This window comes from Mobula hypostoma, chromosome 5 (assembly GCF_963921235.1).
Source record: "Mobula hypostoma chromosome 5, sMobHyp1.1, whole genome shotgun sequence".
Taxonomy (NCBI): Eukaryota; Metazoa; Chordata; class Chondrichthyes; order Myliobatiformes; family Myliobatidae; genus Mobula; species Mobula hypostoma.
The window spans coordinates 190,995,549-191,023,486 of NC_086101.1; the positions used below are offsets into that span (position 1 = coordinate 190,995,549).

At 45.4% G+C, this 27,938-nt stretch overlaps 1 protein-coding gene across 2 annotated transcripts; it reads right to left on the reverse strand.

Annotated features, from left to right (window-relative positions):
- Positions 1 to 619: 619 nt before the first annotated feature.
- On the reverse strand, positions 620 to 27,938 carry LOC134346382 (uncharacterized). Of its 2 annotated transcripts, none has more exons than XM_063047736.1 (5): positions 27,853 to 27,938; positions 17,891 to 18,271; positions 13,468 to 13,860; positions 4,736 to 4,835; positions 620 to 2,885 (listed from the first exon to the last, which is right to left on the reverse strand). In XM_063047736.1, the coding sequence occupies exons 1-5, from the start codon at positions 27,911 to 27,913 to the stop codon at positions 2,642 to 2,644; spliced, it is 1,179 nt and encodes a 392-aa protein (XP_062903806.1). In that variant the 5' UTR covers positions 27,914 to 27,938; the 3' UTR covers positions 620 to 2,641. The 2 variants fall into 2 exon arrangements, with proteins under 2 accessions (XP_062903806.1, XP_062903808.1); XM_063047738.1 differs by having other exon boundaries at positions 2,677 to 2,889.

Below are 27,938 nucleotides of genomic sequence, written 5' to 3' on the forward strand. Positions count from 1 at the left end.
GTGTGTCCCGAGGTTAGAAACCATAGAAAACCATAGAAAAGCTACAGCACAGAAACAGGCCTTTTGGCCCTTCTTGGCTGTGCCGAACCATTTTCTGCCTAGTCCCACTGACCTGAACACGGACCATATCCCTCCATACACCTCCCATCCATGTATCTGTCCAATTTATTCTTAAATGTTAAAAAAGAACCTGCATTTATCACCTCGTCTGGCAGCTCATTCCATACTCCCACCACTCTGTGTGAAGAAGCGCCCGCCCCCCCATGTTCCCTTTAAACTTTTCCCCCCTCACCCTTAACCCATGTCCTCTGGGTTTTTTTCTCCCCTTGCCTCAGTGGAAAAAGCCTGCTTGCATTCACTCTATCTATACCCATCATAATTTTATATACCTCTATCAAATCTCCCCTCATTCTTCTACGCTCCAGGGAATAAAGTCCTAACCTAGTCAACCTTTCTCTGTAACTGAGTTTCTCAAGTCCCGGCAACATCCTTGTAAACCTTCTCTGCACTCTTTCAACCTTATTTATATCCTTCCTGTAATTTGGTGACCAAAACTGAACACAATATTCCAGATTCGGCCTCACCAATGCCTTATATAACCTCATCATAACATTCCAGCTCTTATACTCAATACTTTGATTAATAAAGGCCAATGTACCAAAAGCTCTCTTTACGAACCTATCTACCTGTGACGCCACTTTTAGGGAATTTTGTATCTGTATTCCCAGGTCCCTCTGTTCTACTGCACTCCTCGGTGCCTTACCATTCACCCTGTATGTTCTACCTTGGTTTGTCCTTCCAACGTGCAACACCTCACACTTGTCTGTATTAAACTCCATCTGCCATTTTTCAGGCCATTCTTCCAGCTTGTCCAAGTCCCTTTTCAGGCTCTGAAAACCTTCCTCACTGTCTACTACACCTCCAATCTTTGTATCATCATCAAACTTGCTGATTCAATTTACCACATTATCATCCAGATCCTTGATATAGATGACAAATAACAATGGACCCAGCACTGATCCCTGTGGCATACTACTAGTCACAGGCCTCCACTCGGAGAAGCAATTCTCTACTACCACTCTTTGGCTTCTTCCATTGAGCCAATGTCTAATCCAATTTACCACCTCTCCATGTATACCTAGCGACTGAATTTTCCTAACTAACCTCCCATGAGGGACCTTGTTAAAGGCCTTACTGAAGTCCATGTAGACAATATCCACTGCCTTCCCTTCATCCACTTTCCTGGTAACCTCCTCGAAAAACTCCAATAGATTGGTCAAACATGACCTACCACGCACAAAGCCATGTTGACTCTCCCTAATAAGTCCCAGTCTATCCAAATGCTTGTAGATTCTGTCTCTTAGTACTCCCTCCAATAACTTACCTACTACCGACGTTAAACTTACCGGCCTATAATTTCCCGGATTACTTTTTGATCCCTTTTTAAACAACGGACCAACATGAGCCACGCTCCAATCTTCCGGCACCTCACCTGTAGACAGCGACATTTTAAATATTTCTGCCAGGGCCCCTGCAATTTCAACACTAGTCTCCTTCAAGGTCCGTGGGAACACCCTGTCAGGTCCCGGGGATTTATCCACTTTAATTTTCCTCAAGGTTCTGGACTTTACAGAGTATGTGATGAAATTGAAAAATGGATCAGGTATCGGTACTCTCCCCTGAGACTGACAGTAACAGATTGTTTCAGGGTCAGTCTACCCTCTTCCAACCAGCCAGCACCCTGAGCCCAGACAGCGGTGGGAATTCAACCGCGAAGTTTCATCACTGACTGGTGATCAATGCCATAACCGCTACTCTACTGAGTCAGACTGAGCTTAGAGTAGGTTAAAAAGTTGTGTCAACATTATGGGCTGACAGGCCTTGAGTGTGCTGTACTAGTCTGTTCGGTGTGATAGAGCAAGAGCTAGAAGAGCACTAGGGCCACTCTGCACCTTGAATCCGGTCCTCTTTTCAAAAAGGGCTAGGCTGCATTTTGAATTCCCATGCTGTCTGCATCTGGAAGAACTTTAGATTTAAAACATCTGATTCTAACAACAAAGCGGATGAGGAAACAGATCTTTTCCCAGGTGGCAGGCAGTAACTAGAGGCCAACCAGAGGAATTTGTGTTTATGCCCCAGTTGTTCAAAGTCGACAGCAAGGAAGTTGATGAAGGAAGTAAATTTAACACCTCCAGCTCTGAGGATGGCGCAATGTCAGGAGGAGAGGATGAATTTTCTAAGTGACTTGCAGCAGTTAGTTGAGAGGGCAAATGGATGGCAGAGGCAGTTTAATGTACACAAGTATGAGTCTAAATATGGTAATGCAAATTGTTTTTGAATGGTGGGAGGGAGGAAAGAAATGGATGCCACTGCACAGTACAATCAGGAGTTCAGCAGTGACAGGTTGGAAAGCAAATGTTACGTTGACATTCATCACAAGGTGATTTAAGAACAGAAGAAAGGATGTCTTGCTGTAGTTGTACAGAGCCTTAGTGATTCCCTACCCGAAAATTGTGTATTTTTAAATTTGTTTGAGTTAGGGTGATTTATCACAGAGCAAGTGCTGTGAGCATCCCAGGGTGAGCAGAACTGATGCCTGTTGGCCCCATAGTCCCTGGAGTTGAGAGAAATGAAGGGTACCTCATAGAGCCGTGAAAAATTCTAACCGGACAATATGGGCGTGACAAGGGCAAAGTTGCTGAATGTCAGAGGGGCTGTAACCATAAAACACAGACAAGAGAGAATCAGAAAGCAATTTGGAAGTAAGATCAGAAATGCCCGCTCCCAGAGTGCGGTAAGCTGATGGAGCGAGGAGGGCGGGGCGTCTGCTCCTGGTTCTTGGAAGTCTGTTCTTCTCTGCCTCCTGCGGTGCATGAGTCTCCTCCCTTCCTGTGGACAGAACAAGACCAGTTAACATGAACCTCCCTGGCAGTTGTACGACAAGACCTAACCCGGCTTCCCCATTCACTTACAGCCTTTGAAGGGATTTAGATCGAGACTTGGACGGGATTTTCTGCAGGATAAATATCATCGTTGGTATCAAAGTTTGACAACAAAATTGGAGATGAGCACAGATACACAATGAATTGGAAGCTTTGCAGTGACACACAATATACAGTACCTATGAAAAGTATTCACCCCCCCCCCCCACCCCGTTGGAAGTTTGCATGTTTTATTGTTTCACAACATTGAATCACGGTGGATTTAATTTGGCCTTTTAGCGCTAATCAACAGAAAAAGACTCGTTCATGTCAAAGTAAAAACAAATCACTACAATGTGATCTAAATTAATTACAAATATAAAAGCAAAATAATTGATTGCATAAGTATTAAACCTCACCCCAACGCCCCCCCCCCTTTAAGTTAGTATTTAGTAGATGTACCTTTGGCAGCAATTACAACCTTGAGTTTGTGTGGATAGCTCTCTATCCAGTTTACACATCTGGACACTGCAATTGTCCTTACAATACTGCTCAAGTACGATCAGATTGCATGGGGGTCGTGCGTGAACAGTCCTTTTCAAATCCAGCCACAAATTCTCAGTTGGATTGAGGTCTGGACTCTGACTTGGCCACTCCAGTACATTAACTTTGTTGTTTTTAAGCCATTCCTGTGTAGCTGTGGCTTTATGCTTGGGATCATTTTCTTACTGGAAAACAAATCCTCTCCCAAGTCGCAGTTCTCTTGCAAACTGCATCAGGTTTTCCTCCAGGGTTTCCCTGTTTTTTGCTGCATTCATTTTACCCTCTACCCTCACAAGCTTTCCGAGACCTGCTGCAGTTAAGCATCTCCACAACATGATGCAGCCACCACTATGCTTCACTGTAGGGATGCTGTGTTTTTGATGGCGTGGGGGGTTTGGCTAATGCCAAGCATACAGTAGGTAGTGTTGGTAGTAAGGAGGATGGTCTCGGACTATGGTATAATATTTATCAAATAGTACGGTACTTAGATTAAGTCCAGAAAACCAGAAGACTTCGGAGCAGAATTAGGGCATTCAGTCCTTCTATTCTGTTCTGCTATTCTATCGTAGTTGAGTTATTGTCCCTCCCAACCCATTCTTATGCCCCCATCTCGTAATCTTTGACACTCTTACAAATCAAGATCCTATCAATCTCCGCTTTAAATATACCCACAGCAGTTTGTGGCAATAAATTCCTTGTATTCTTTGCTCTAAAGGGACATCCTTTTATGAATGGCAGATGCAATATCTTGGCTGTAGCGAAATTTTTAAGGAATAGACTTTGGATGTTAGTTCTCCTGGATTATTAAGGAACAGAGAGAAATGGGTACACAGGGTGTTAAGTACATGCAAGGTACTGGGAACATGACAGACAGCGGTTGTAAATTAAGCAGGAAACTGATTGTCCATAATGTAAGAGAAATGGACACAAAATACTGAGCCGCTACGCTACTGTGGCGCTCTTCCCTCCTACATATCCCTCCATTTTTCTATCATTCGGTGGTATTTACCAGGTACTTTCGATACGAAAGGTTTTTCAAAATGTAAACAGATAATAAATACGTTTGAAGCAGTCACTGTTATGATGTAGAAAATTCAGCAACCATTTTCTGAGTATCAAAAGCTCCCCTGCCAGCAATGAGGTGTTCGTAGGCGAATACCTACTGGACGCTTCAAGTGTTCGAATCGCTTCCCAACGCCCACCGACTGTCTCGGTGAATCAGATTTCAGTCACGTCACGGCAAGAGCCTTCAGCATTATTGTGCACGGTACCTGAGTTTGTCACAGCAGAGAACGGCGCCCATCACTAAAAGGGCGAGAGTTTTCAGTCCGAGTGGGATACACAACATCAGCACGGCAAAAGCGTCTGTCCCTGAAGTGAAAGGGAGAGAGGTCAATCCAGACTCAGGCGAAGGGGAAAAACCAATAATTTGCACAGATTATAATCTGTAGATGTGGAGACGAACATATAATTTAGCAGATTTATACTAACAGAACTACGGAAGATTACACGTGTACGAAGGAACAAGAAATAGATATTACTAAGAATGTAGAGATCACAGTGACAGGAATTAAACGTTGGAACAAAAAATAAACCTACAGTAAGACCATAAATCATAAGACAAAGGACATTCGGCCTATCGAGTCAGTTCCGCCAGTCTATCATGGATGATTATTCGTCTCAACCTCATTCTCCTGCCATCTCGCCGTAAACTTTGACGTCCTTGCAAATCAGGAACCTATAAATCTCCACTTAAAGAACAAAGACGACCTCCACATTCGTCTGTGGCAATGACTTCCACACATTCACCACCCTCTAGCTAAATAAATTCCTCTTCATCTTTGTTCTTGCTCTCGAGGGCCGTTTCTCTATTTTTGAGGCTGTTCTAGTCTCCCACACTATATGAAATCTCTCCACGTCCTCTCTGTCCAGGCCTTTCAATATTCGATAGGTTTCAAAGAGTCCCCTCTCCCGCCCCACTCATTGTGGTAAACTGGCGAAAGCAGTCCAGAGTCCAATCAGCGTCGGGTGCAGAGCACTGCGAAGTAAATAAAAGTATAGAAGGGGCAAGCGGGGCGGCCATTGCTGGGAGTAGGCCAGCGGTGAGAGTGAGAGTATAAGGCTCGGACTCAAGAGCCCAAAGACACGGGTTAGTAGAGTTGTTCTTGGTTGCCCATTGTACAGTGCAGGCAGGATGGAAGACATGGCAGTGTAATACTCCCCCCGTAGGATGTGGGAATTCATGGAACCTGATGGTTTCCCTGATGACTACACCTGCGGGAATTGCAGCCAACTCCAGCTCATGAAAGACGCAGTAAGGAGCCGGAGCTGGAGTTGGACGAACTAAGGATCATCCGGGAGGCGGGACAATTGATAGATAAGACTTTTGAGCAGCTGGTTACACGCAGAGTGCAGAATTCGGGGAGTAGATGGATGAATACCGAGAGAGGTGAAGGGAGAAGGAAGTCACTGCGGCCTCCCCCTGTGGCCATTCCCCTCAGCAACAGGTATACTTTGAGTACCCTTTGGATACTGCTGAGGGGGATGACATATCTGGGCAAAGCAGCAACAGCCAGACCAATAGCACTGTGGTTAGCTCCGAGTCTCAGAAAGGAAGGGTGAAGTCGGGCGGAACAATAATCGAAAGGGACTTGATAGGACAGATAGGAGATTCTGTGGCAGCAAAAGAGACACCAGGATTGTGGGTTGCCTCCCGAGTGTTCGGGTCCAGGATTGTAGAATATTCTTGACGGGGAGGGTGAGCAGCCAGAATCGTGGTACATATTGGCACCAATGACGTATGCAGGAGAGGGGTAGAGGTCCTGCGCAGTGAGCTGAGGGAGTTAGGAAGGAGACTGAAGAGCGGGACATCCAAGGTGGTAATCTCCGGATTACTCCCGGTGCCACAGCTAGTGAAGGTCAGAACAGGAAGATAGCACAGACGAATGAGTGGCTGAGGAGATGGTGCAGGGGGCAGGGATTTGCCGTTCTTGGATGATTCGAACCTTTTCTGGGGAAGGAGTGACCTGTACAAGTGGGACAGGTCGCACCTGAACTAGAGGGGAACCAATATCCTGGGAGGGAGGTTTGCTAATGCTGTTGGGGAGGATTTAAACCAGATTTGCAGGGTATTGGGAACCGAAGTGAAGATGCAGAGGATGGGGCGTTTGGCGCACAAGCAGTGACAGCTTGTAGGAAGTTTATGATGAAAAATAGGCAGATGATAAAGCAAAGAAGCACTCAGCATGATGGTTTGAGATATGTCTACTTTAATGCAAGAAGTATCATGGGCAAGGCGAATGAACTTAGAGTGTGGATCAATACGTGGAACTATGATGATGTGGCCATTACAGAGTCTTAGATGACTCAGGGGCGGTAATGGTTGCTGAGTGAGCCAGGCTTTAGATGTTTCCAAAAGGACAGGGAGGGAGGCAAAAGAGGTGGAGGAGTGGCACTGCAAATCAGGGATAGAAGCACGGCTGCAGGAAAGGAGGAGGTCTGGGAGGGATTGTCTATTGAGTCTCTGTGGGTGGAAGTCAGAAGCAGGAAGGGACAATAACTTTACTGGGTGTTTTATAGACACCCCCCCCCCCAAAGTAATTTAGAGATATCAGGGATTAGACTGGGACGCAGATTCTGGATGGTGCAATAATAATATGGTTGTTGTGATGGTTGTCATGGTCCAGATCGGGGTCCCTTTAAATTTACTTTGTTTATGTAACGATCCGGACCGTTGACTCCCTGTTTCCCTTTGGTTCCCTGTTTTCCCGTGTCCAACTGGCTTGATTCACTAAAGTGATTCCGGGAATGGGAGGGTTAACATATGAGGAACATTTGTCCGCTCTTGGACTGTATTCCTTGGAGTTTGGAAGAATGAGGGGAGACCTCATAGAAACATTCTGAATGTTGAAAGGCATGGACAGAGTGGTTGTGGCAAAGTTGTTTCCCATGATGGGGGAGTCTAGTACGAGAGGGCATGACTTAAGAATTGAAGGGCGCCCATTCAGTATAGAGATGCGAAAGGGGATTTTTTTTTTTAGCCAGAGGGTGGTGAATCTGTGGAATGTGTTGCCACGGGCGGCAGTGGAGGCCAAGTTATTGGGTGTATTTAAGGCAGAGATTGATAGGTATCTGAGTAGCCAGGGAATCAAAGGTTATGGTGAGAAGGCGGGGGAGTGGGACTAAATGGGAGAATGAATCAGCTCATGATAAAATGGCGGAGCAGACTCGATGGGCCGAATGGCCGACTTCTGTTTCTTTGTCTTACGGTCTTATGGTCTTATGGTGATTACAGGCAATTTACTCTCGGCTGAACCGGCAGTTTATAAGTCTCCGGCTTTCAGCCGTTCGGGGCGAGAGCGTTTGCAAAGTCACCAAAGGTACTACGAGCCAATGTCATCTGGCCGGAGCAACCCTAGTCTCCTCCCGGAGCAAATGCCAGCAAGCCGCCTTCCCTTGTCAGTGCGGGTCTAAGTTAACCCGCTGTGGTGAGTCTGGACCTCGTCGCGGCTTGGAGCGTGCTTGAGCCCAGTTATAGTTCTATTCATTGTTGTGTGGTTTCCGTATCCATGTCGTGCGTCTAAAAGGGGTCCCGTGTCTGTAGCTGTCCCGTGCATAAGAAGAGCTCCTGGCTCCGGAGGCTCCAAGTACCAAGTCCTGACTCCGGAGGCTCCCAAGTACCAAGTCCCGGCTCCGGCGGCTCCAAGTACCGTGCTGGCCCCGGCGGCTCCAAGTACCAAGTGCTGGCCCCGGCCGCTCCAAGTACCAAGTGCTGGCCCCGGCGGCTCCAGGTACCAATTCCTGGCCCCGGCGGCTCCAAGTACCAAGTGCTGGCCCCGGCGGCTCCAAGTACCAAGTGCTGGCCCCGGCGGCTCCAACTACCGTGCTGGCCCCGGCGGCTCCAAGTACCAAGTCCTGGCCCCGGCAGCTCCAAGTACCAAGTCCTGGCGCCGGCGGCTCCAAGTACCAAGTGCTGGCCCCGGCGGCTCCAAGTACCAAGTGCTGGCCCCGGTGGCTCCAAGTACCCAGTGCTGGCCCCGGTGGCTCCAAGTACCAAGTCCTGGCCCCGGAGGCTCCAAGTACCAAGTCCTGACTCCGGAGGCTCCCAAGTACCAAGTCCCGGCTCCGGCGGCTCCAAGTACCGTGCTGGCCCCGGCGGCTCCAAGTACCAAGTGCTGGCCCCGGCCGCTCCAAGTACCAAGTGCTGGCCCCGGCGGCTCCAGGTACCAATTCCTGGCCCCGGCGGCTCCAAGTACCAAGTGCTGGCCCCGGCGGCTCCAAGTACCAAGTGCTGGCCCCGGCGGCTCCAACTACCGTGCTGGCCCCGGCGGCTCCAAGTACCAAGTCCTGGCCCCGGCAGCTCCAAGTACCAAGTCCTGGCGCCGGCGGCTCCAAGTACCAAGTGCTGGCCCCGGCGGCTCCAAGTACCAAGTGCTGGCCCCGGTGGCTCCAAGTACCCAGTGCTGGCCCCGGTGGCTCCAAGTACCAAGTCCTGGCCCCGGCGGCTCCAAGTACCAAGTCCTGGCGCCGGCGGCTCCAAGTACCAAGTGCTGGCCCCGGCGGCTCCAAGTACCAAGTGCTGGCCCCGGCGGCTCCAAGTACCAAGTGCTGGCCCCGGTGGCTCCAAGTACCCAGTGCTGGCCCCGGCGGCTCCAAGTACCAAGTGCTGGCCCCGGCGGTCCGTGATTCCAAGTCCTAGCCCAGCTTCTAGCCCCAAGACTCAGCACTCAAGACACCAGCCTAAAACCACAAGAGCCCAGACCCCAGCCTCAAGCCTCAAGAACCCAGACCCTTAGTCCCAGCCTAGTCCAAGGCCTGAGTCTTTGTCCAGTACGCCATTCCTGTTTCTGCTTTGCTCTCCTTGTAACGAGCATCTGTTAGTGTCTTGCATCTGGGTCCACTCCCAGCGCCCTCGTATTGTGACAATGATTGATTTTAACGTCCCTAATATTGATTGGCATCTCCTTAGAACAAGGGGTTTAGGTGGGGTGGTGTTTGTTATCTGCGTTCAGGATGGTTTCCTGACGCAATATGTAGATAAGCCAACTAGAGGAAAGGCAGTACTTGATCTGGTATTGGGAAATGAAACTGGTCAGGTGTCAGATCTCTCGGTGGGAGAGCATTTTGGAAGTAGTGATCACAACTCTATTTCCTTTACAATAGTGCTGGAGTGGGATAGAATGTGAAGATTTGGGAAATCATTTAATTGGGGAAGAGGAAAATATAATGCTATTAGGCAGAAATTTGGCAGCAGAAATTGGGAGCACATGCTCTCAGGGAAATGCACGGCAGAAATGTGGCAAATGATCAGGGAACATTTGTATGGCGTTCTGTATAGTTATGTTCCATTGAGGCAGAGAAAGGATGGGAGTGTAAAACAACCGTGGTGTGCAAAAGGTGTAGAAAATCTAATTAAACCATTTTAAAAAGGACTGATAGCTATAATTTATAAATGGTTATTGAATTTGAGAAAGGTATCTAAAGATAAAATTAAAGGTTCGTGGGAACTGGAATTTCGAGAGTCACTTTCAGGTAATCAAAGGGGTAAAATTTTTCATTTGGTAAATACGTCATCTATTTGTGTCAGTCATTCGTTGATACAGTTCAAGGTAGTACATCGGGCACATATGTCCAAGGATAAATTAGCCCATATTTTCCCAATATTAATCCTATTTGCGACAGATGTAATATTGAGGTGGCTACTTTAACTCATATGTTTTGGACTTGTATCAAGATAGATAATTTTTGGAAAGATGTCCTTAAAATTTTATCAAAAGTCTTGAAGTTGGACCTACAACCGAATTTATTTACAGCAATTTTTGGGATCATTCCACCGGAAGCAGGATATAATCCTGTTTACGCTCAACGGATGATAGCTTTTACAATTTTATTGGCTAGGAGAGCCATTTTGCCTAACTGGAAGGGTTCTAATCCACCTACTGTTTTTTATTGGGTTTCCTCCATTATGCCCTGCCTAAGTTTAGAGAAAATAAAAAGTCAGACATTTGATACATCCTTTAAATTTGAAAAAACCTGGAGTCCTTTTATTCAATATTTTCATATGGTTTGATTTATCGCTCTTCCAGTTACTTTCTCGAAAGTTGGATTTGATCAGAAAGTTTCTCTTTCTTCTTGCTTTTACTCTCAGTATGGGCTGCCCGGTCCCCTTTTTTCCCTTTTTCTTTTTTTTTTAACTTTTGTTTTTGTTTATAGAGAATAGTTGGGTTCTTTATATATATATAGATATAAAATTATAGAAGTTTCTTTGCCTTTTTTCTTTCTATGAAATGATAAGAGGAGAATTGATTATCTTATTTTTATTATACATTTTTAGATTAATACTATATATGCTATTGATATGTTTATTTTACCGCTTATATGTATTGTTATCGATATAGATATTTGTGATAACTCTCCTCGTGTTTGTAAATATGTACCTTTTTTAAATTAATAAAAAGATTGATAAAGAAAGGAAGAAAAAAAGAAAAGAAAGGCTTTCGAAAGATTCAAGAAACTAGGTACTGTTAGAACTCTAGAAAATTACAAGGGTGGCAGGATGGAACTCAAGAATGAAATTAGGAGAGCTAGAAATAGCCATGAAAAGGCCTTGGCGGGCAACATAAAGAATAACCCCAGGCATTCTACGAACATGTGAAGGGCAAGAGGATGAGCCGTGTGAGAATAGCACTAATCAGGAGTGAGAACAGAAACATGTGCATGGAGCCATAGGATGTAGCAGAGGCACTTAATGAATACTTTAATTCAGTATTCACCAGTGAAAAGGACCCTGGCAATTATGGGGATGACCTAAAGAGGACCGAAACTCTTGAGTGTATAGACATTAAGAAAGAGGATGTGCTGGAGCTTTTGAAAGGTATTAAGTTAGATAGGTCGCCGGGACTGGACGAGGTATACCCCGGGTTACTGTGGGAAGCGAGGGAAGAGATTGCTGAGCCTCTGGCGATTCTCTTTGCATCATCAATAGGGACTGGAGAAGTACGAGAGGATTGGAACGTTGCAAACGTTGTTCCCTTGATCAAGAAAGGGAGTAAAGATAATCCAAGAAATTATAGACCAGTAAGTCTTACTTCAGTGGTGAGCAAGTTGTTGGAGAAGATCCTAAGAGGAAGGATTTATGAGCATTTGGACAGAAATAATCTGATTAGGGATAGTCAACATAATTTTGTCAAGGGCAGACCCTGCCCTTGAAAACCTGATTAAATTTTTTAAAGATGTAACAAAACACATTGATGAAGGTAGAGCAGTGGACGTAGTGTATTTGGATTTCAGTAAGACACTTCATAAGGTTCCCCATTCAAATCTCATTCAGAAAGTAATGAGGCATGGCATCCAAGGAGATCTTGCTTCGTGTATCCAGAATTGGCTTTACCACAGAAAACAAAGAGTGGTTGTGCATGGCTCGTATTTGGCATGGAGGATGGTGACCATTGGTGTTCTGCATGGATCTGCTCTGGGATACCTCCTCTTTGTGCTCTCTATCAATGACCTGGATGAAGAAATAGAAGGGTGGGTTAGTAAGTTTGCTGATGGCACAAAGGTTGGTGGTGTTGTGGATACTCTGGGGGGTTGTCAAAGGTTGCAGCGGGACATCGATAGGATGCAGAACTGGGCTGAGAAGAGACAGACGGAGTTTAACCGTCTGTGAAGTGGTTCATTTCGGTAGGTCAAATTTGAAGACAGAATATAATATAAATGGTAAGACTCTTGGCAGTGCGGAGGATCAGTGGGATCTTGGGGACCATGTCCATAGAACACTCAAAGCTGCTGCGCAGGTTGACAGTGTTGTTAAGAAGGCATACAGTGTGTTGGACTTTATCAACAGTGGCATTGAGTTCAAGAGACGTGAGGTAATGTTACAGCTATATAAGACCTTACTTAGACCCCATTTGGAGTACCGTGTTCAGTTCTGGTCACCTCATTACCGGAAAGATGTGGATACTACAGACAGAATGTCGAGGAAAATTACAAAGATGGTGCCTGGATTGGAGAGCATACCTTATGAGAATAGGTTGAGTGAACTTGGCCTTTTCTCCTTGGAGTGTCGGAGGACGAGAGGTGACCTGATAGAGCTGTATAAGATGATGAGAGGCATAGATCATGTGGATAGCCAGAGGCTCTTTTCCCAGGGCTGAAATGGGTAACACGAGGGGTCACAGTTTTAAAGTGCTTGGAAGTAGGTACAAGGGGAGAACGTCAGAGGTAGGATTTTAGCACAGAGAGTGGTGGGTGCGTGAAATGAACTGCCAGCGAAGGTGGTAGAGGCGAATACAGTAGGGTCTTTTAAGAGACTCTTAGATACATGCAGCTTAGAAAAATAGAGGGCTATGCGGTAGGGAAATTCTAGGCAGTAGGTTACATGGTAGGCACAATATTGTGGGCCGAAGGGCCTGTAATGTGCTGTAGATTTTCTATGTTCTACAGTCCCAAATCCATCAGACGGTCTTCATACGTTAACTGTTGTATTCCAGGAATCATTCTCGGGAACTTTTAATTATATGTAATTATGTAATAGTTATAAGATTGTTGTATAATATCTTTACTCTAGTAAACTCTCCCTTACTTGGGAAAAATGACAACTCGTTGTCTTTCTGGTTTACCAAGAACCCGCCGCTTTACTAAGTTTCTCCGCTTTACCCCAGATGAACATTGGACAGTCCCTTATCGAATTCTCGTTAGGGTTATTTACTCCATTATTAAACAAAACGACAGAGTGTTGTATTTTTGGTCTGCGATATTCCAGCCGGTTCTCTTGCCCTCTCCGTGTTTCACTGAACACTTCTCTAAACCTGCTTCCTCTTTCATCTACCCCCTCCCCCGCTCTCCACCTGACAGCCCAGATTCCTACTCTGCAGAAGCTGCCCTCTCAGACGCCAGGCTACAGCCGCCTCAACGTCGTTAGGTGCGTCTTCCATCCCTGTTCCCCTTCCTCCCTTCCCCCTTGCTCCCTCCCCGTACCCTGCAGAATGTGTCAATGATTTCTTACCAGGTCTGACCCGCAGCCGGATCTCACTCTGGGGCAGATGGATATAGGGTGGATCGAGCTGGTATCCGTAGAAGTGTGGGTAAGGGTGGGTAAAGTCGCTGAAATCAGCCAGACACAGGTAGCTGTGACTGTCCTCCACCCTCAACTGCTTTATCCTGGTCGAAGCGTTTCCCCGCTCTGGGACCCCGACGAGCTCGTACCGAGTCACTCCGTTTTCCGCTGCCCACGATCCGTTTTCATAACGCCTGAATGTGACGATGTGTCGGTAGGGATCCTTCCTCATCCACGTCACCGTGTGTGCGGTGAGGTTCTGCGGAGGCCGTGTGAACTCACAGGGTAACGTGACCGAAGCTCCCTCGGTTCCATTCATCACAGAGACACTCTCGCCGGGAGCTGAGGGAAGGACGGACATTTTGGCATTGCAGCAACTGGAAGGTGTGAGCAGGTTTTCAATAGTTATATTTATGAACACCGTTTATTGCACATCCATGCCAAGACCACGAGACACAGAAACAGTTATTGCTTCGAGCTGCCAGGCTGTTCAACACTTCCACCCATTAACCCACTCCACCATCCACCACCACCAGCACTCTCCACAGCCCCTCAGAACCCGTCGTCCCCCCACCAGCTGCCACTTTACACTTACACTCCACAGTAAAAATAAGATGATGGGGGCCAGGGAATTTGAAATCCTTGAAAACAGTCCATGGTGAGAGCCGAGACCCTCCGTTGCTCTGGATTTCGACAATCTGCAGAATCTCGTGTGTTCCCTATTGGAGTGGATGAGGTGGCTGTCAGGGCAGAAGCAGGCTCCCCCTGTAGCGCGTGGAAACTAGGGAGACCTCCACTTTCCCTGATCACGTCAGCTGCTGGAAATGCGTCCAGATGCAGCTCCACGCTTACCGTGCGGAGGAAACCGGGCAGAGTTTGAACTGGAGTCTGTGGAAGTGAGCGAGGCCCTCAATGAATACTTCTCTTCGGTATTCACCAATGAGAGGGAACTTGATGATGGTGAGGACAATATAAGTGAGGTAGATGTTCTGGAGCATGTTGATATTAAGGGAGAGGAAGTGTTGGAGTTGTTAAAATATATTAGGACGGATATGTCCCCGGGTTCTGACGGAATATTCCCCAGGCTGCTCCATGAGGCGAGGGAAGAGATTGCTGAGCCTCTGGCTAGGATCTTTATGTCCTCGTTGTCCACGGGAATGGTACCGGAGGATTGGAGGGAGGCGAATGTTGTTCCCTTGTTCAAAAAAGGTAGTAGGGATAGTCCGGGTAATTATAGACCAGTGAGCCTTACGTCTGTGGTGGGAAAGCTGCTGGAAAAGATTCTTAGAGATAGGATCCATGGGCATTTAGAGAATCATGGTCTGATCAAGGACAGTCAACATGGATTTGTGAAGGGCAGATCGTGTCTAACAAACCTGATAAAGTTCTTTGAGGAGGTGCCCAGGCATATAGATAAGGGTAGTGCAGTAGATGTGATCTACATGGATTTTAGTAAGGCATTTGACAAGGTTCCACATGGTAGGCTTATTCAGAAAGTTAGAAGGCATGGGATCCAGGGAAGTTTGGCCAGGTGGATTCAGAATTGGCTTGCCTGCAGAAGGCAGAGGGTGGTGGTGGAGGGAGTACATTCAGATTGGAGGATTGTGACTAGTGGTGTCCCACAAGGATCTGTTCTGGGACCTCTTCGTGATTTTTATTAACGACCTGGATGTGGGGGTAGAAGGGTGGGTTGGCAAGTTTGCAGACGACACAAAGGTTGGTGGTGTTGTAGATAGTGTAGAGGATTGCCGAAGATTGCAGAGAGACATTGACAGGATGCAGAAGTGGGCTGAGAAGTGGCAGATGGAGTTCAATCCGGAGAAGTGTGAGGTGGTACACTTTGGAAGGACAAACTCCAAGGCAGAGTACAAAGTAAATGGCAGGATACTTGATTGTGTGGAGGAGCAGAGGGATCTGGGGGTACATGTCCACATATCCCTGAAAGTTGCCTCATAGGTAGATAGGGTAGTTAAGAAAGCTTATGGGGTGTTAGCTTTCATAAGTCGAGGGATAGAGTTTAAGAGCCGCGATGTAATGATGCAGCTCTATAAAACTCTGGTTAGGCCACACTTGGAGTATTGTATCCATTTCTGGTCGCCTCACTATAGCAGAAATGTAGAAGCATTGGAAAGGGTACAGAGGAGATTTACCAGGATGCTGCCTGGTTTAGAGAGTATGGATTATGATCAGAGATTAAGGGAGCAAGGGCTTTACTCTTTGGAGAGAAGAAGGATGAGAGGAGACATGATAGAGGTGTACAAGATAATAGGAGAAATAGATAGAGTGGATAGCCAGCCCCTCTTCCCCAGGGCACCACTGCTCAATACAAGAGGACATGGTTTTAAGGTAAGGGGTGGGAAGTTCAAGGAGGATATTAGAGGAACGTTTTTTACTCAGAGGCTGGTTGGTACCTGGAATGCACTGCCTGAGTCAGTGGTGGAGGCAGATACACTTGTGAAGTTTAAGAGGCTACTAGACAGGTATACGGAGGAATTTAAGTTGGGGGCTTATATGGGAGGCAGGGTTTGAGGGTGGGCACAACATTGTGGGCCGAAGAGCCTGTAATGTGCTGTACTGTTCTGTGTTCTATGTTCTATGTATCTAGGATCTTGCGGGACGCTGAGAGCATCACAGGCAAGATTTTTAGTGAGGTGGTCACACCTACAGCGCAGGCTGCAAGATAGTTGGGTGACCACCAGGAGAGGTCGTGGACGGGACCGAAGGAGCAGGGTGCCCCTCGTGACTGACCTCTCAGTAGCAAGTCTACAAGTAGACACTTTTAGCACTGCTAGGGTGGAGGGGGAGTTGTAGTGAGCTTTTCTGGACACAACAGCAGTAGCCAGGTCGCACTGAGGGTGCCTCTGAATTTCAGTGTGTATGTGACATGCTAGATAAGGCAGTAGCGAAGGGGACTCCATAACAAGTCCATGAGACATGGAAGTAGAATTGGGATATTCGGCCCGCCGATTTTCCTCTGCAATTCGATCATGACTGATGTATTTTCCCTCTCAACCCCATTCTCCAGCCTTCTCCCCGTAAGCTTTGACGCCGTTACTAATTAAGAACATATCCAGCTCCGCTTTCATATGTCCAATGACTTGGCCTCCACTGATTTATCACTCTCTATCTAAATAAATTCCTCCTCATCTGTGTTCTAAAGGGACGGCCTTCAATTCTGAAGCTGCGGCCCCAGTCCTAGATTCCCCAACTACAGGAAACATTGTCTCCACGTCCACTCAGCCTAGGCCTTTGAATAATATTAGGTACGTTTTAATAAGATAACCCTCCCCCTCCCCTACCTACCGCCTCCCCCACACCCGGTCTTCTAGCGGGTACAGACCCACAGCCATCAAACACTCCTGATACGTTAACCCTTGCATTCCCGGAATCACTCTTCTGAAGCTCCTCTGAACCTTCTCCAGTGCCAGGACATCTTCACTAAGTTAAGGACAGGGCTTTTTTTCACAGATCAATTTCCATCTACTGGACTGCCAGATATGGCAGTTTTGGATACGAACGTGAATATGCAAGCTTTGGAAGGATGTGGATCATGTGCGGTTCGATGGGATTTAATTCGCCGACATGGTCGCACAGACTGGCGGACCAAACGGTCTACTCCTGTACCCTGCTGTTTTACTTTCGATATTCCACTCTCTGTGAACGAAAAAAAAACTGCCAGTCTAAACCTCTTTAAACTTTCTCGCATTTTACCTGAAAGCAATACACTCAAGTGTTTGCCTTCTCTGTTCCCCTGGACTGTTGGTTTTTATAATTCTGCTGCTTCGTTTTCGGGAGGTGGGGAAGAGATTGTCGATTTTCTGGGCAACGGGTACATACAGGAGAGTTCCTGGAATTCCCTCGGAGTGAGAATGTTTACAGCAGGGAAGGAAAATATTCGGTCACTTGACAAAGTCCCTGACTCTACACTCTGTCTCTATTCTCAGAGTTTTTTCTACTACCAGATCGGCCACTCCTCTCCCTTTTCCTACTCTTGATAAAAGAAGCCAATATTGTCCAACTTCTCCCGTTCCTTACTACTTTCCATTCCATTGAACACCTTCTGAATACTCTCCAACGCTTCCATACCCTTCCTCTAATGTAGCTCCTAGATCAGCACAGAAATCTCCGAATGTCGGTTCTCCAAAGTTTTATAAAGCTGCAATACTTTTATATCAAACAGCCCGAACAAATATACCAGAGCCAACGTTTCATGCAGGTCCCCAAGCACACTGCCCAACAGGATTCACCGGAGAGGGATCCGGATCAGGGTCCCCGATACTCCGCTCCCACATTTATTGATCAGGTTTGGACCATGGGGATCCTGTGGTCCGTGCGCTCCGAGGCAGCTACAGTACCTGAATTTGGTCCTCACCTCTCACAGACAGTTCTGTTAGAACTGCCGTTTGATGTTTGCCAATATTGAGGTCCACCTTGCATTGATACCGACCACCGTCACTCCGGTTCAGACGCTGCACCATTATCGAGGCATCTCTCCGACTGAGGTTCCCCACGAATCCGAACCGCCCTCCTCCAGCCTCCTGTGTCGTACTGCACCCGGAGCGGCCGGAACCGAAAAATGTGCACTTAAAAACCTGTTTACTAGCACCTGATTCTATCTTGTACCAGTTCATGGAGCCGTTCAAGGCGACGTCAGTGGATGGGTGGGTGAAAGTACACGGTAACACAGCGGAGGCCCCTTCCACCGCAGAGACGACATCAACGCCGGACACTGACCAACCATGCTTCGAATAGTCTGCAGATAGAGAGACAAACAGACAAAAATCGCTTGAGTATGTGCGTGAGAGAGAGAGAGAGAGAGAGAGTGGGATTGGGGGTAGAGAGATCAATATTGAAACAGCTAGTGAACAGACAGAGTTTCAGAAGAAAATTGAACGGAATCCTGGGATGTAGTCCCACGTGGTATCGTAACATATCGGTGAGTCTGGTTTTTATATAGATACAGACTCAGATTCCGGTTTATTATCAACGGCATAAGACCATAGACCATAATAAATAGGAGCAGAAACAGGCCATTCGGCCCATCGGGTCTGCTTCGCCATTCAAACACGGGCTCATCCAATTCTTCCCAGTCACCCCCACTCCCCTGCCTTCTCCCCATACCCTTTGATGCCCTGGCAAATCAACAACTTGTCTATCTCTGCCTTAAATGCACCCAATGACTTGGCCTCCAAAGCCGCTCGTGGCAACAAATTCCACAGATTTACCACCCTCTGACTAATTTCTCCGCTTCAGAATTCCCTACCATGGGAAATAACTATGATATCTAAATAAATACATAACGCATGGGGTACGAGGGGGAGGTGGGGCATTGGTGGAAGTTAGAGAAGGCAATGTTCATGCCAATAGGTTGGAGGCTACCCAGACGGAATATAAGGTGTTGTTCCTCCAACCTCAGTGTGGCTTCATCTTATTTATATACACACATTCTTTCCCTCACTCTTCTTTTTCTCCCTCTGTCCCTCTGACTATACCCCTTGCCCATCCTCTGGGTTCCCCCCCTCCCCCCGCTTTTCCTTCTCCCTGGGCCTCCTGTCCCATGATCCTCTCATATCCCTTCTGCCAATCACCTGTCCAGCTCTTGGCTCCATCCTTCCCCCTCCTGTCTTCTCCTATCATTTTGAATCTCCCCCTCCCCGTCCCACTTTTAAATCTCTTACTAGCTCTTTCTTCAGTTAGTCCTGACGAAGTGTCTCGGCCTGAAACGTCGACTGTACCTCTTCCTAGAGATGCTGCCTGGCCTGCTGCGTTCACCAGCAACTTTGATGTGTGTTGCTTGAATTTCCAGCATCTGCAGAATTCCTCGTGTTTGCGTGACTTTGAAAGGGGTATTATCATATATAGAAACAGATTCATTTAAAGGAAACAGTTTATTTTATATCTTGAAAAAGTCTCCAAATTCATTAAATAATTTTAGCAAGGCAGGAATAGATTTCTTGGGATTGGATATATAAACCAGTAAATCGTCAGCGTAAAGAGAAATCTTATGAATGGTCACATTTACAGAAATCCTATAAATTCTTTAGCTTCACGAAGAGCGATAGCAAGGGGTTCTAATATTAAATTAAATAACAAAGGGCTGAAAAAAGGAGACTTACAGTTATTAGTAATAACAGTAGCAATAGGAGTTCTATATATCACTCTAATCCAATTACTAAAATTAACACCAAGGCCAAATTTCTCTAAAACATTAAATAAATATTTCCATTAGACTCTATCGAACGCTTTTTCAGCATCCAAAGAGACGACGCATTGTGGAGTTTTAAAAGAGGACGAATATATAATGTTAGATAATCTCCGAACATTTGAAAAAGAATAACAACACTTTATAAAGCCTGTTTGATCTTTAAAAGTAATTTTACCCAAAATGTTCTCCAACCGATTGGTCATTATCTTTGACAGAATCTTGGCATCGACATTCAATAATGAAAGAAGTCTATATGAGGCGCAATCAGTAGGATCTTTATCCTTTTTAAGAATTAAAGAAATAGAAGCTTCGTTAAAAGTAGAGGGTAAATCACCTTTCAAAAAAGAATCCTGAAACATTTCCAACGTATACGGAGAAAGCAATTTTCCAATTTTTTTTATAAAATTCTACAGGACAGCCATCAAGTCCAAGGGCCTTACCAGACTGCATTGAAAAAATAGCTTAATGAATTTCGGCTTCAGTAATTTGAGCGTCAAGAGTTTTTTGATTCTCAACAGAAATTTTAGGAAAAGCAATCTTTCGTAAGAAAGCATTCATTTTAGAAGAACCTACTAGACATTGAGATTTATAAAGTTCAGCATAAAAATCTTGAAAAATCTTATTAATTTCTTCATATTCCCAAGCCAGGGTACCATCTTTCCTACGGATTTTCAAAATTTGGCCTTTTGGCTCTAGCCATTTTTAATTGAGATACAAGCAGTCTATTATTTTTATCTCCAAACATATAAAATTGGCTATTTAACTGAAGCAAATAGCCTTCAATATGATGAGTTAATAATAGATTATATTGTGATTGGAGTTCCACCCTTTGTTTGAATAAATCAGTATTAGGGGAAATTGAATAAATATTATCTAAGTCTTTAATTTGTTTTGAAATCTTATCTAATTCTACTTTACTCTGTTTTTAAGCTTAGCTGAATAAGAAATGATCTGACCATGTAAAAATGCTTTAAATGTATCCCATATGATTAATTTAGACGTACCCCCCTATATCATTAAAAAGAAAAAAATTCTTTTATCTGAGTTTCAATGAAACTGACAAAGTCAGAGTTTTGCAATAATGTCTGAGACATGCGCCATGGTGGACGAACAAGAATAACATCATCAAATTCAAAAGGCAAACTCAGAGGCGCATGATCAGATATAGCAATAGTCATAGTCATAGTCATAGTCTTACCTTATTGATCCCGGGGGGAATTGCTTTACGTTACAGCGTCATATTCACAATTTTTAAGACTAAGCAAGAAGCGAGGACCGATTATAATATAATCTTTTTAGAATATTTTTATAAACATTTGAAAGGAAAGAATATTCTCTGTTATCAGGTTGTAGATAGCTCCATAATTCAATCAATCCAAAATCAGTCAAAAAGGAGTTAATAAGTGACGCGGAGCGATTTGGAAGTCGCTGATTGGTTGAGCTCTTGAATTTAAACAACAGTTAAAATCCCCACCCATTATCAACATGTATTCATTTAAATCAGGCAATAAAGCAAATACCTTTTTTAAAAAAAAGGATAATCTAAGTTAGGACTGTACAAGTTGACTAAAACAACTTTTCTGTTACAAATTACTCCTTTAACAATTAAAAATCTACCATTAAAATCAAAAACACAAAATAATCTGCAGATGCAGGGGTCAAAGCAACACTTACAACACGCTGGAAGAACTCAGCAGATCGGGCAGCATCCGTGGAAAAGATCGGTCGACGTTTCGGGCCGGAACCCGGACTGATGAAGGGATCCGGCCCGAAACGTCGACTGACCTTTTCCACAGATGCTGCACGACCTGCTGAGTTCCTTCAGCGTGTTGTGACTGTTACCATTAAAATCAGACTCATTATCTTCTTGAGTAAAGATATTGGATTTAATAAAGATAGACATGCCCTTAGTTTTACTCTGAGAAGTGGAGTGAAACTTCAAACCCCTCCATCATCCAAAAAATCTATTTTGATCTCCCGTCCTGATATGCGTCTCTTGGGCAAAAATTATATCAGGTTGGAATCGGTTAATGATTTTAAAAGTCTTTTTTTGTTTGATAGGATGGTTCCAACCACATACATTCCAATTTATTACATTAATCCGTTTAAATACAATACTGTACTATAATTTTATTCTACTTTACACATCCGCAGAGCACATACTAATACCTAATAATGATCAAAAATGGCGGCGATGAAGACTACGACCACATAGAAAACACGCATGCTCCGGGATCACCCAATGGGGAAAAAACCCTAACTCTAACACCCCCTTCCCCCCATAGCCCGAAAAAAAGCAGGTACACTATGATAGAATACGAAGCCAGGGACTGCTCTGTCTTTACAAAATAATTTTAAAAGATTCTCTCTCCCTCCCCCTAGTTAAAAAAAACCCACTGACCTTGTAAGAGAAACGACAAAATCTCAATAAAAGGAAGTGTTTACATTCCAGCATCTACAAAATATCCCATGTTTATATTTAATCTTCTTTTTAAACAAGAAAGAACCGACATAATGTTATGTGTTACAAAGAGAAGACAGTGCCATTTTTAAATTTAACATTAAATCCCTAAAGAAAAGCTTTAAATTCGGTTATAAGGCGCTATAATAAAGCAGAAAAAAGTTAATAGTATATTTAACCCAACTAAATTTTCAAAAATACCAACTAGTAATATTATAAGTAATTGAACCCTGCCCTAAATATATATATAAAAAGAAGCCCCATTAGTAGGAAAAACTACCAATTAATTAATTAATCAAGAAAGAAACAAACCAGATATTAGGTTAAAGGACTTTCTGTTTTCTGCCGATCAGCCAGTGCTCCACCCACTCTAGTAACTTCCCTGTAATTCCGTGGGCTCTTATCTTGCTCAGCAGCCTCATGTGCGGCACCTTGTCAAAGGCCTTATGAAAATCCAAATACACCACGTCTACTGCACCTTTTTTGTCTACCCAGCTGTAATTACCTCAAAGAGTTGCAGTAAGTTTGTCAGGCAGGATTTTCCTTTCAGGAAACCATGCTGGCTTTAGCCTATCTTGTTATGTGCCTCCAGAAATTCCGTAATCTCATCCCTAACAATCGATTCCAACAACTTCCCAACCACTGGTGTCAGGTTAACAGCTGCGTCCCACCCTTCTTAAATAACCAAGTAACATTTGCAATTTTCCAGTCATCCGGTACAATGCCAAAATCTATCAATTCTTGAAAGATCATCGTTAATGCCCCCGCAATCTCTCTAGCTTCTTCCTTCAGAACCCGAAGGTGCATTCCACGAGGTCCAGGAGATTTATCCACCCTCAAACCATTAAGCTTCCTGAGCACCTTCTCGGTCGCAATTTTCACTGCACAAACTTCAGTTCCCTAATATTCTTGAATGTCTGGTATACTGCAGACGTTTTCCACTGTGAAGACTGATGCAAAATACGCATTCAGTTCCTCTGCCATTTCTGCATCTCTCATTACAATATCTCCAGCGTTATTTTGCATTGGTCCTATATTTACCCTCGACTCTCTTTTACTCTTTATATATTAAAAAAAAAGCTTTTGATATCTTCTTTGATATTAGTCGCCAGCTTTCTCTCATAATTCATCTCTTCCTTCCGAATGACATTCTTAGCTTCCTTCTGCAAGTTTTTAAGAGCTTCCCAATCATTCCACTAGCTCTGGCTTCCTTGTATGCCCTCTCTTTTGCTTTTACTTTGGCTCTGACTTCACTTGTCAGCCACGGTATTGTCCTTCTTCCCTTTGAAAATGATTTGGAATATATCTGACTCGCACTTCCCTCATTTCACGCAGAAACTCCAGCCATTGCTGCTCTGCAAATGTCCCTTTCCAATCAACTTCGGCCAGTTCCCCTCTCATGCCATTGTAATTTCCTTTATTCCACTGAAATACCGACACATTGGATTTCATTTTTTCCCTCTTGAGGTCCAGTACTGACCTAGTTTTCCCAATCCACTTTCATGTTAAAATCCCCAACTATTATCATAACATTGCCCTTCTGGCATGGTTTTTCTATCTCCTGCTGTAATTTGTAATCCACATCCCGCCGCTGTTTGGAGGCCTGTATACAATTTACATTAGGGTCCTTTTACCCTTGTCATTTCTTAATTCAATCCAAAGATACTCTACACCTTCCAATCCTATGTCATCTCTTTCCAATGGTTTAATATTATTTCTTATACACAGGGCCACACCACCCCCTCTGCCTACTAACCTATCCTTCTGATACACTGTATATCCTTGGACGTTCAGCTCCCAATGGCAGCCATCCTTTAGCCATGTTTCAGAGATGGCCACGTCGTCATATTTGGCAATCTGTTGCTGAATTTCAAGATCGTCCATTGTATTTCTTATGCTGCGTGCATTCAAATACAACACTTTCAGTCCAGTATTTGTTGCATTCTGTTTTAACTGCACCACGCCTCTATTGCCCAGTAACTCATGCCACTGGCTTTGATTAAGCCTCATCTCCTGCATGTGACGTGGAAATTGCTAACGCAGCAGCAGCAGTTCAATGCAATACAAAATATAGAAGAAAACAGTATAAATAAATAAGTAAAACAATTACAGTATATGTATATTGAATATATTAAAATCGTGCAAAAACATTGAGGTAGTGTTCACGGGTTCATTGTCCGTTTAGGAATCGGATGGCAGAGGGGAAGAAGATGTTCCTGAGTCTCAGAGTGTGTGCTTTCAGGCTTTTGTACCTCCTACCTAATGGTAACAGTGAGAAAAAGGCATGCCCTGGGTGCTGGGGTTCGTTAATAATGGACGCTGCCTTTCTGAGACACCACTCCTTGAAGAAGCCCTGGGTACTTTGTAGGCTAGTACCCAAGATGGAGCTGACTGGATTTACAACCCTCTGCAGCTTCTTTCGGTCCTATTCCGTAACCCCACCACCCCGCCCCCCCCCCCCCCCATACCAGGCAGTGATGCAGCCTGGTCAGAATGCTCTCTACAGTACATCTATAGAAGATTTTTTTAGTGTATTTGTTGACATACCAAATCTCTTCAAACTCGTAATGAAGTATGGTTGCTGTCTTGCCTTCTTTATAACTACAACGATGTTTTGGAACCAGGTTAAATCCTCAGAGATCTGGACACCCAGGAACTTGAATCTGGTCACTCTCTCCACTTCTGATCCCTCTATGAGGATTGGTATGTGTTCCTTCGTCTTACCCTTCCTGAAGTTCACAATTAGCTCTTTCGTCTTACTGACGTTGAGTCCAAGGTTATCGCTCCGACACCAGTCCACTAATTGGTATATCTTACTCCTGGACACCCTCTCATCACCACCTGAGATTCTACCAACAATGGTTGATTCATCAGCAAATTTATGGATGGCATTTGAGCTATGCCTTGCCACACAGACGTGGGTATAGAGAGAGTAGAGCAGTGGGCTAAGCACACACCCCTGAGTGTTGATCGTCAGCAAGGAGGAGATAGTATCACCAATCCACACAAATTATGGTCTTCCGGTTAGGAAGTCGAGGATCCAATTGCAGATGGAGGTACAAAGGCCCAGGTTCTGTAACTTATCAGACAGGATTGTGGGAATGATGGTATTAAATGCTGAGTTATAGTAGATGAACAGCATCTTAACATATGTGTTTGCATTGTCCAGGTGGTCTTAGGCCGTCTGAAGAGCTACTGAGATTGCGTCTGCCATTAACCTATTGTGGCGATAGGCCTATTGCAATGAGTCCAGGTCTTTGCTGAGGCAGGAGTTCAGTCTAGTCATGACCAACCTCTCAAAGCATTTCATCACTGTAGATGTGAGTGCTACCGGGCGACAGTCATTAAGGCAGCTCACACTATTCTTCCTAGGCACTGGGAAAATTGTTGCATTTTTGAAGTAAGTGGGAATTTCCACCCTTGGCAGTGAAAGCTTGAAAACGTCCTTCAATACTTCCGCCAGTTGGTTGGCACAAATTTTCAAAGCTTTACAAGGTACTCCATCAGGATCTTCCGCCTTGCGGGGTTTCACCCTATATAAAGACAGCCTAATATTCGCACCCGAGACAGAGATCACGCGGTCATCAGGTGCAGCAGGGATCTTCACAGCTGTAGTTGTGTTCTCCCTCTCAAAGTGGGCATAGAAGGTGTTGAGTTCATCTGGTTCTGAGGCATCGCTGCCATTCATTCTATTTGGGTTTCGCTTTGTAGGAAGTAATGTCTTGCAACCCCTGCCAGAGTTGCCATGCATCCGATGTCACTTCCAACTTCGTTCGAAATTGTCTCTTCGCCCTTGAAATAGCCCTCCGCAAATCATACCTGGCTTTCTGGTGCAGGCCTGGGTCGCCAGACTTGAATGCCACAGATCTGGCCTTCAGCAGACGACGTACCTCCACGGCTTGTGGCTTGGGAGTGTACAGCAAGCCTTTGTAGGCACACAGTCATCCACACAGGTTTTAATGAAGTCAGTAACAACTGCAGCATACTCATCCAGATTCGAAGATCAATCCCTGAATACAGTCCAGTCCACCGATTCGAATCAGTCCTGTAGGCGCTCCTGTGCCTCCCTTGTCCACACCTTCTTGGTCCTCACTGCTGGTGCTGCAGTCTTCAGTCTCTGCCTATACTCAAGGAGTAGAAGTACAGCCAAGTGATCAGACTTCCCGAAGTGAGGGCGTGGAATCGCACGGTAGGCATTCTTGATGGTGGTGTAGCAATGGCCCAGTGTGATGTTTCCTCTGGTATTGCAAGTGATCTGTTGATGGTAATTGTTTAGTGTGTTTTTTTTTTCAGGCTGTGGTTTTGTCACAACCACGGATTCGGCAGCGCAACAGATGCGGCAATTCCGCGGGTGAATATGCACGTGTCGTTCTTAGTACTTCTTTTCAGCCGCCGTGTAGGCTCCGTTTTCCATCTGAGAGTTTTAGTTAACGACCCCGTTAGACCTAGTGTTTATTGTCTTCTTTTCCCTTTCGCATTAAAGTCTGTGAACTGTCGACCTGTTACAGATTCTCTCACTCCGCACTTGGGCCATACCCGCACCGGGTGACAGGTTTGGCGTAGGAGGGGTTCAGGGTGGTGGTTATGTGTACAATAACGGACAGCGGGAGTAGGATAAAGGCTGGGGAGTGACGTGGCAGGGGTGCGGGAGTGAGGGTCATATGTCTGGTAACGGGTACCCGGGATCTGACGTGGCGGAGGTGAGGGAGTGACGGTTATATGTATAATAACGGATACCCGGGAGTGGGTTACATGCTGGAAGCCAGTCGGGGTTTCGAGGGTTCGTAATTGTCTGTTCCCGGAATCTGTTGGCTTTTGCAATCCTTCAGAGGGGAACTGACTGGAAATTCTGGGACACCGGTTACGGACAGCAGAGTTCTAGGAATTCCCTCGGAGTGATGGAAAGCTTACAGCAGGGTAGGAGGACAATCAGCCTATTGGTTTCATACTGCCCGTGTGTGAGAACAACCCACCCAGTCCCATTCCCCCATCCTCTATAAACAGCCCCACGAATTCCTTTTCCCGCTCCTCTTATCAAAAACCACTTCCTACGCCAGTCCCACGTTTCACTCCGAACACAGCCAGGGTGGGAAGAATGCATCCGAGCAATACTGTAGTTTAGTTATCTAGCGATTAACTGTCATTCTGCGACGTAATTTCCTACCACGTCCACCAATGGGAAGAGCCTCCCACAATCCAAACTCTCATAATTTTAACTGCCTACCTCCCCTTCCCCCAACTAGGAATCCCTCCGACCTCCTTAACTGTAAGGAGATCATCCGGGGTGTGAATTAGAAGCAGGAGGCCACTCGGCACCGCTGGATCTCACCGCCATTGAATAAGATGCCGGCTGATCTGTTTAAACTCAACGCCCAATCCTCCGCCATCGACCAACAGCCGCCCTCCCTCCTATTTATCGAGGGTTCCACTCTGGGGTACAAAACCCTGGGATCTATATGTGTGTTTCTCCAACTGTCCGGCCATCAGATCCCCTCCACCAGAGGATGTGCAGTGTGTCAAGAAAGCGGATCAGTCAGGAGCGCTTACGGTTGGACAGTTTGCCACCAACCTCTCACTCCCTCTGTGTGATACAACGCTCAAACACCTGCAGAGCTGCCACAGCGGACACCCGAACAAGGAGATGATGAGGACAATGGAAAACACTTACTGTATCCCTGGACTGAGACGGACAGCAGAACAGTGCAGAGGCAAACCCAGAGAGAGCGCATCGCCGACACTGCAGTCTGGTGTCCG

Excerpts from the sequence above, each read along its gene's own strand:
- LOC134346382 (XM_063047736.1), bottom strand. The coding sequence starts at position 27,913 with ATGCGCTCTCTCTGGGTTTGCCTCTGCACTGTTCTGCTGTCCGTCTCA. Across the intron at positions 18,272-27,852 it reads CGTCTCAGTCCAGGGATACA|ACTATTCGAAGCATGGTTGG; the intron begins GTAAGTGTTTTC and ends CTCTATCTGCAG. Across the intron at positions 13,861-17,890 it reads AACAGAACTGTCTGTGAGAG|CTCCCGGCGAGAGTGTCTCT; the intron begins GTGAGGACCAAA and ends TCCTTCCCTCAG.